The sequence below is a fragment of the Chenopodium quinoa genome, unplaced genomic scaffold (genome assembly GCF_001683475.1).
Source record: "Chenopodium quinoa cultivar QQ74 unplaced genomic scaffold, ASM168347v1, whole genome shotgun sequence".
NCBI classification, from domain to species: domain Eukaryota; kingdom Viridiplantae; phylum Streptophyta; class Magnoliopsida; order Caryophyllales; family Amaranthaceae; genus Chenopodium; species Chenopodium quinoa.
This window is the reverse complement of record NW_018743218.1, coordinates 3,984,054-3,994,012: the sequence shown is the minus strand read 5'-3', so window position 1 is coordinate 3,994,012 and position 9,959 is coordinate 3,984,054. Positions and strand designations below refer to the sequence as shown.

Below are 9,959 nucleotides of genomic sequence, written 5' to 3'. Positions count from 1 at the left end.
GTTAGCTGTAAAATTCTGAAAAACATAGAAGAAAAAATTTAACAGCTACCTTCAATCTTCAAAAGCTAATAATGTTAACTTTTCATAAAAGGTTCTTTAACAACTAAAATCTACTCCCACCACTATATTGTCAAACACTCATGTTTTTAACTTCTATTAAGTAAATTGAATAAGTCAAATAATTAAAAGGTACCTAAAAGCTACTTAAAAGCTAGTGCCGAACATGCCCTACATCATATTAGATTTGTAAAAATAGTTCTGATTAAAGCAAATCAAAGGAAATAAGTTCGTTTAAATCATATCAGTTCAAATTAGATGGGATTAGATCAAATTAACAAATCCTGAAAATGTGAACCCAAATTAAACAAATTAAAAATAAAATAATAATTAACTACGCTCTCCACGTTATGACATTAATGCATTAATTAATATAGTTATTATAGTAAAGGAAAAGAGGATAACCAAATCCCAAACTTGTCGGACAACCAAATCCCATTCTTGTCTGAAGTACGTCTCTGTCCACCCGCACCCTTAATATTAAATTTAATAAAATCCCATACTCCCTCCTTTTATAAAAGTAAGTTACGTTTGCTTTATTTTACGCGATTGAAAATATGATAGTGGAAAATAATAATTAGATATCAATATATATCAAATACTAAGAAATTAGTTCAATATTGAAAATAAAAATACACAAACTATTGGGTGCGGACGGCCGCACCCAATAGGCCATTCTCCATTTTCCGTTGTTTCACTTTTCTTCTGTTTGAAAATCAGAAAAGTGAACCTTTCTCTCTCCTCTTTCTTCTTTCTTCCACCAATTTGCGATTTACTTGTAGGCGATTTGTGATTTGCGATTTGAGAATTTGTGATCTGATTTGCGATTTCGCACCACCAATTGCTGCGATTTGCGATTTGTGGTTGGAGGTAGTGCCGCAATTGGGTGATTTTGGGGAGGTGCAGGAAGAATGTCATTACCTTCAACCAAATTGAAGTCGAACATTGAGTTCTGCCCCCATGAGTTCTGGACATGGAAGATCCGGCCACCGTAGGTTCTGGGTCACGACGATCGGCAATACTGGACATGGAAGATCGGGACGCAAGCGATGGCGGTGGCTGGATAATTGTAGTGATAAGGTGCGGCTGTTTTGTGGTGGAGGTGGTGGCGATGTGGGTTGATTTATTGTTGTTTGTTGTTGCGGTGGAGGTGGTGGCGATGTGGGATGTTTTGCGGTGGAGGTGATGCTCGGTAATTACAGATTTGCAGTGAAAAGGTGTGGGTTGCGTGAATGGAGTTGCATGAGTGGAGTTTTTCTTTGGGGGCAACAGGGGAGTTGCGTGAGTAGAAAGGAGAAAATGGAGTAAAATAAAACTAATGATGCATATAAGCAAAAAAAAAAAAATTAACATATTAGCTAATAAATGTCTGATATCAATTAATATTAGGGACATATTAGACATTAATAAAAACGTATCAGCCAATAAAGGGAACCTATCAGCCAACAAAAAATACTTATCAACCAACAAGAGAAATATATCAATCAACAAAAGGTACTTATCAGCCAGCAGACGTAACATATCAGCCAACAAATAAAGCATATAAGCCAACAAAAGGATGAAATCAGCAAACAAAAGCAACGGGTAAGCCAACAAAATAAACATATCACCAACAAAATGAAACATATAAGCCAACAATTAAAATATATACATATCAGCCAACTAAATAAATATATAAGCCAAATGATGTTTGATATCAGCTAACAAAAGAAACCTATCAATAAGAACAAAAATATCAGCCAACACAAAAACCATATCAGCAAACAAATGAAACATATCAGCCAACAACTAAAATGTATCGGCCAAGCCTGCCGCACTAAATTTGCGTGAGGACGTCCGCACCTAATACCTTCTCATAAAAATATTGCATTGGAAATAGCTAAATTGTTATGTTAATAAAAGTAGTTGCATTGGGAGTATGTTAGATTTGTCATATTATTGTATAGATTTTTCATATATTGTTATTATTATATATATTGTAATAGATTTGTCATATATTGTTATTAATATAGTTATAATAAGATAAATTGTTATGTTAATAAAACTAGCTGCATTGGAAGCGGGCTTGTATGAGAGTAAATGTGTAAATAAATTTTACAATAATATTGAAAATAATTGAAACTGTTATAAGGGAACAACTAAAAGGGCAAATGTAATTTTTTATTAGAAAAATGAGGGAGTACTATTTGTATTTGTACTTCTTCAGATTATTTTATTTACTTGCAACTCATCTCACTATTAGACATACGATTTATAGTAAGGTGTCAAAATCACACATAACCCGACCCGATTTGATTCGAAACCGACCCAAAAAATATTCGATTTGTGTAAACACATTAAATTAACATGACTCAACTTTAAAATTAACCTGACCCGACCTTACTAAATCCGATCCGAATATCCAAATTGACACCTTTAATATATAGCAGAGATTATATAAGATAAATAGACAAATTAATTAAAATAATGTACTTCTGTTTCTTTTATTTAATTGTAGATTTTATATAATTAACACTCATGTACGTATAGTCGTATTGGTCATCTCAAATTTTTTTCTTAAATTACAGGCTGAAATGGTGAGTTAGACCGAGTTGCAAGTAACTCTCAAATATTATAAAAGTTGCAAATTAAATAGACTATTTATTAATAAAATTGATCTGAAACCTAATCATTTCCAGACAAAAAAGATCATAGAAATATTCATGAATCACGATCAAATTAAAGAGGCACGTCATATATAAAACCAAATGACGCAATTTTTTAATTTTTTTTAATCTTATTTTATTCTTCCTACTCTAGCATATACGCAGAACAATTGGTATGGATGGATTAGGAGCTACTAATTCTATAACCCTTCTATAAAAGTTTATAGTTCCAACACTGTTCAAATCTAATATATATATATATAAAGTAGTCATTTTTTAAGAGCATTCGGCGCGCCACATAAGCAAAGACATTATTTCGACCAATTAAAAATCAAATTTCTATTTTATTATAGAATTAAAAAATTCGTTTGCCACCTAAGTAAAAGTGACAAATGAGATTTAAGATTTTTGCCACGTAAGTAAAAACAACGAATATTGATTTATTAGGATTTAATTTATTTAAAAAACTAAAAGTTATCTTTTAAACTAATCATCTTTAGATATAGGATTTATATACCTACTATTATAAGATAAATTTTGATAGTGTTTATGATAAGAAATAAAAATTATTCCTTAATTATAATTAAATTAAAATTTGTGATATTTACCATTATAAATTGATGTATCATATCACACCAAAAAAATTTCGTATCAATACAAAACCAAACCAAGCAAATTTTGTGTCATTAATTTGTGTCAGTTTTATTAGGTCATCAATGACTGGGTAATTCTTAGCCTAATTTTTAAAACCCATGTTTAAATGTATATTTGTGATTATTGATTAAATTGTGTTTATTTGGGATACTTAATGATTATATGTTTATGTTTTGTTTACTGAATTTTGTTTTTACATGCATATCTAATTTAATCAGAGAATTAAATTCGAGCAAAAATCTTTGGAATATCAAAGTACGAGTTTCTCTCTTGATAATCTTATTGGATGAGAAGGTATTATATCTTTATAAATCGTTTACATTTATTAAATCTTTTAATGAACCTTTTAGTTTTTATCAATTAATTTTATGATTAAAACAAATTTTTTGTGATTTAGGTAGCTTAATTAAGTCATAAAATTAACTTAATTTTTTAATTTTAATTACAGGGTGATTACGTTCCCTCAATTAAAGTCAACTTTGTTCTACAATTTTTTTCAAAATTGATTATTATAATTATATTTTTATTTTTGATTTTGTTCTACGAATAATGATTTAGGATTTAAATTATTTTAAAAATAAAAAATTATTATCTTTTCACATTAAAGATTTTATGCTAATATGTAATCAATGAAATATCATATTTAAATTTTTTTTTAAAGATATCATACTATTGTCATATAACCAACAACAACGAATAAAATACAAAACAACAATAAATTAAGTGGCATTATAAATTACATCAAAAAAAAATATGCTTTGACAATATCATTTTAATTAAATTATTATTTATTTTTTTTTTGTCTGAAATTATTAAATTGTAAATAAATCAAACAATTATAAAAACAAAAACAAAAACTTAGAGTATATAGAAAAATATCTTTTCTTGAGATATATGTATGACAATTTATGCATCGCACGGTATTATTTTAACCAATTAAAAATTAGATTTGTATTTATTTTAGAAATAAAAAATTCACTTGCCACATAAGCAAAAGTGACGAATGAAATTTAAAAATTTTGCCACGTAGGTAAAAACGACGAATAATGATTTATTATTTAAATTATTTTAAAACTAAAAATTATCTTTTTCAAAAGATGATCTTTTGATATTAGGATTTAAATTAAAAAAAAACTATAAATTATACAATTATTATATACAAACACTTTAAAATTAAATATTTGAAAAAGGAAAATATATGTTCATTTTGTTTTTAAGAAAACGTTCAATCAATTTTTTTCTTAAAATTTTTTTAAAAGAAATATAAATTATTATAATTAATTAATATTCTTCAATTTTTTTCAAAAAAATCAATATTCTTCAAAAAAATAAATAGCAATAATGTTCAGTCTTTATCAATATTCTTAAAAAAAAAACAATAATGTTCAATTTTTATCTTATCTAGCAACCCATTTCATGATTAGATAAAATTTTTATAAGAGATTTATTTGCTACTCCACAAATATATAAGATAGGATGATATTAAAGATTTGTATACGTCCTCTCAAAAATATAATTTTGATTTTTTTTTTTCAATTGTAAATAGACAATATATATATACTATACAAAAAACACAAACATGTGAATATTATTTATCTACACTTTTTCATGGTGTGAATTTTTTTCAGGTCTAACTCGTTGATTAACAAAAAATATTGAAAATAATGTAAGTATATCAAGGCTTTCGGATGGTAAACAAAATAAATTGATTGTTATTCATTATTTTATAAGATGTATGTTTTGTTTTATTTTACCTAATCTAATTATGTTACTTATCGTATTAAATTTTGTTAAACAACTTAATTGTAACTTAATATTAATTATTCTGTATTTGAAGGGATTATGTCCATGCGCCAATTGAAAGAAATTATTGGAAAAGTAAGGGTCTGTTCTCTTCAGCTTATGCTCAGTTCAGTTATGTTCGGTTCCTAATTTTCCTCTCTCATAAAATATTCAGTTCAGTTCAGCTTCAATCAGTTCAGTTCACCTCAGCTCAGTTCAGTAAATCAGAACATACCCTAAGTCAACTATAATGTTACAATAGTAGGGAAAAAAAAATAAAGATTGTAAGAGATGTCTCTGATAATTTTTATTTTTTGTTATTATAGTTTGTGGTAGAATATCTATATTATTATTGTAAAAATCATTGTAATAGTGTATACATATAACTCTATTATTAAGACATATGATAATGAAATTTCATTATAAAGATTTAATTTTATTCAATTAGATTAATTTTAATAATGCAACACTCATGGTAGTATATATATATATATATATATATATATATATATATATATATATATATATATATATATATATATATATATATATATTTCATTTAACTATTTAAAAATTTATAAAGTCATATCTTTTACTATTACTCCCACCGTCTTTATTTTAACCCTATAGTTTTGGGTTTACTTTATTAATTTTTCATTGTATAAAGTTGATACGGAGTAAAAGAATAATGGTGGTCTAAGTAATTATTTGTGAAAGAAAAATAGTAATTCTATAACTATATATGTATATTTGAACAACGTGTTTTCGTTATACAAACGAATCATAGGTTAAAAAAATACGAACAGGATTATGATTTTATTCTAATATCTATCATACTTATAATTTTCATATAACTAATATTAGTAAATTAAGGTCGCATTATAAGTTGCATAAAAATAAAACAAATTATCCGTTTTCTAACAAGCAAAATAATAAAAAAATTATAGGGTTTAATTAAGAAAAAAATCTCTTTAATGAGATTTATGTATAAAAAACCGTGCATCGCACGGGCTTCCATCTAGTAAACACTATTTATAAGCTACTGTTCAAATGAATAGTACAATGATGCTATTGCCCATTTGCCCCTGCCTTTAGTGAAATGATGGTATTTGCCCAAAAAAAACTTTTATTTTGCCCCTCCCAGTTTCCCTCTAAACCTTTTTGTTAGACTGTTAATATTTTGTAAATATTTTTGTAAGATAGAATATTTTTGAATTTTGAATATGTTAGATAATTATGGAGTATGTATAGTCAAATCCCCATAATTGTAGCCTTCCAAGATTCTAGGATATTATTTCCTAGTTTAGTGGCTAGAATCTTGGTATTATCTTGTACATACAGCATAATCACGCATCAAGCAAATCAAGAATTCTGACTTTTAAAAAAAAAAAAAAATCATATTTTTTTTTTGTTATAAAGAGGAATACAACGCTGTATATATAGCCATACAGAGGGATAACAACTAACATAAATTAAGCTAACAAGAAGTATATCACTTCCCTATTATTTGGCTAGATAAAAGGAAACAAACTAGGATAAGCTTTGACTTAGTATAACAAAATACAAAGATAATGACTAATAACAAATACTGATGCTAAGCTTATCACTTAACCTTCCCGAAGGGAAAGTCCAATCTTGAAATACAATTATTCCTGAACACGCCCCGTAAGATGGACGGTCTGTAGACGAGGCCAATCTTAGAGCACAAGGTAGTGAGTGGGTTTCTCAAAAAGAGTTTGGAGAAATAAGTCTATGCTTGACAACATTTGATAGATAAACTACGGGTTGTCGAAAATGATTTTGTTTCTCTGTAAGGGGTGTGAAGAAAAAAAAATTGATAGTTGGCTATCCTTAGTAGAGAGACTACATGGTGCCGAATTATGGATTTGTTTCTTCTAAGGGGTTTGGAGAAAAAATGATAGTTGGCTATCCGTGGTAGAGAGAATACTTGGTGCCGAAAGGGTTTGAGCGGATGTTTGATTTGGGTTTGAAACTATTCAAGAGAAAAGTTGAATATGGTCACCATCATTTGTCGGTGTCAACAAAGGGTTTTGTAGCCATGGTAGTAGCGGAAGCGGAAAAAAAGTTTTGTTTTTTTTATAAATAAAAAAATTGTGCCAAACGTGGCTTTTCTTCATCTCCATGGGGATGTAGTATAGGAGAAGTTCACTCACATACTCCAAAAAAAAAAAAAAATCACATGCCATCATATATATGATGGATTAATCATGTATACCAACAAAAAAAAAGAAAGTTGCACAGCGGAATTTTAGGATAAAATTTATGTATCCCGTCGGTGAGTTTAATTTTCCAACCCATCGGCAGGGGATAATTTTTTTTTTGAACGGTCCCAAAATTTAATCTGCTCTTGATACCATATTATAGCCTTCCAAAATTTTAGGATATTAGTTCCTAGTTTAGTGGCTAGAATCTTGGTATTATCTTGTATATACAGCATATTCACGCATTAAGCAAATCAAGAATTCAGACTCTTTCATGGTATCAGGCTAGTTTCTTTCCTCCAAACTACCTTCCTCTCTTTTCGCACCTTTCTGATATTCCATGGTAGACATCACCAAGCTTCATCCCGCAACCACTGTGGCCAATATCAAGACCTGTGTTCCAGTCGTCCTCGATTACGATGGCACACAATTCAACAATTGGTCCACATTATTTTAACTCCATTGTCAGGCATACTTGGTCATTGATCATTTAATACCTCCCTCTTCTTCCTCTACTGCTCCTTCCTCGGCAGCCACACCTACTGACTCAACCTTGTGGCAGCGTTTGGACGACATAGTTCGTCACTGGATATATGGTACGATATCCAACGACCTTCTTAACACTATTATCAATCCCGATGATAAGGCTGTTGATGTTTGGAATCGTTTGGTGAATTTCTTTCAGTTAAACAAGTCTGCCAGAGCACTACATTTGGATGCTCAATTCACCAACACCGGATTGGAGCAATTTTTTGGTGTAAAACCTTATTGTACTCGTCTGAAAGTACTGGCTGACAGCCAACGTAATGTCGGCGACACGGTGTCGAACAATCGAATGGCTCTTCAACTTCTCAAGGGTTTCTCTAATGAGTATAAGCAATTCCGTTCTTCTGTGCAACACCTTCATCCTCTACCTTCGTTTGACACGCTGCGTTCGATGTTGGAACTTGAGGAACAAAGCAATGATGATGGGTCTTCTGTGCTTCGTTTCGGGTCTGAGATGGCTCTTGCTGAAAATGGTGGACATTACAGTGGGAATAATAACAACCACAGCAAAGGTGTGAAACATTTTCGCAACAACAAAAATTCTAGAAACTGCAACAACAACAACAACAACAACAACAATCGTAACAACACCAACAGTTCACGGCAGCCTGCTCATTCTAATAATCAGAATAGTGCTTAGCAACATGGGTCAAACACAGCTTATCCGGGTCAGTGGTTCTACCCACCGTGGACTCCTTGGGGGCCTCAACCATAGGCTACTCCTCCTTGTCCTTACCCAACAGAAGGCTGGCAGTACTGTCCTCCCACACAACGACAACAACCTTCTCAACAGGGTATTCTTGGTGCTTATCCTCATCAAGCATATTACACGGGTTAGTCTTCTATGTCTACTCCTACTGATATTGATCAAGCCATGTGTTTGGGGTAAAAAACCCCTATGCCACGTGGCCCCATAACAAGCTGACATGTGGCAGCCCTTGAAAGGCCCAATGGGATCCAATCGGGTGCTGACACATGGCATTGTAACCCTAATAGGGGAGTAGATCTTCATTTGCTATAAATAGAGGAAACTCCTCATTTATTGCACATTAACAAACATACACAAACACTCATAAATATAAAACACCAAAAAACCGAGTAATACTAATTGCAGAATCTCTCTGAATCAGAGAGAAAAACCCATTTACTTTCCGCACTTTTATACATCCGGAAACGTTCTAACTTGATCGCCAGAGGCGGAATTCCACCCAACCGGAGTTTCGTGGTTTTGCAGGTACAGACGGTCGGCGCGCATTCCCAGAATTGTAACTCTCCCGAGGGACTCCAAAAACCCTGAAACATTTGGTGCCGTCTGTGGGGAGAGTACTTCTGAGATGGCATCCGGACCAGGATAATGGTGCCGAGCCTGAGGTCCATACGGACCAGGATAGTGGTGACGACTATGAGTTCGACACCTATGTGGCCCCAGACGGGTCATCTCGTACAAGACGCACCCGTTCCAAAGAAACAAGGGAACGGGGTGAAGACAAAGCTGGTCCCAGCAACCCAGCCGGTAAGCCTGCTAGGCAACCCCAGGCGGCGGAGGGCACAACCCCCGTCACCAGAGACGAGCTCATGAAATTCATGACGAGTTTCAAGGGGGAAATCAAGGACATAATCAAGAATTCAACTGGCTCAAACAAGGGTCAGTCGGCAAAGAAGCCTTCTCCCTCCGGGAAGAAGCACCTCAAAGACCGGGTGCCTACCTCCTCACCCTAAACCAAAGGGGACGGATGGGCCCCTGATCGACCTCTCCAAACTTCGTTTCCCTGAATCAGGACAAAGGAAGGCCATTCGGAAAGTTCAGCAGCATGGGTAAAAAAAGACTTACTCCGACGCCCGTATGTTCATCTAGGAGAAGAGAAGTCAACAAATGTCTGTGTTGGTCTCAACATCGAGTTACCCACACAGTTTTCGTAATACTTCAATGAAGTATTTGGAGACAAACCAAGGGAGTCAGTCACGCGGCATGTCTGCACGTATTGGCCCTCAGATCATCCAGCCGGCTCCGTATGTGCCCCAACAGCCATACATGCCGTATGGATCACCATAC

The 9,959-nt window shown here is 32.3% G+C and overlaps 1 protein-coding gene across 1 annotated transcript; it reads left to right on the top strand.

Annotated features, from left to right (window-relative positions):
- The first annotated feature begins 6,237 nt into the window (after positions 1-6,237).
- LOC110734713 (putative uncharacterized protein DDB_G0277255) lies at positions 6,238-8,546 on the top strand. The gene is made up of 2 exons (XM_021914852.1): positions 6,238-6,243; positions 7,830-8,546. The coding sequence occupies exons 1-2, from the start codon at positions 6,238-6,240 to the stop codon at positions 8,544-8,546; spliced, it is 723 nt and encodes a 240-aa protein (XP_021770544.1).
- Positions 8,547-9,959: the final 1,413 nt, after the last annotated feature.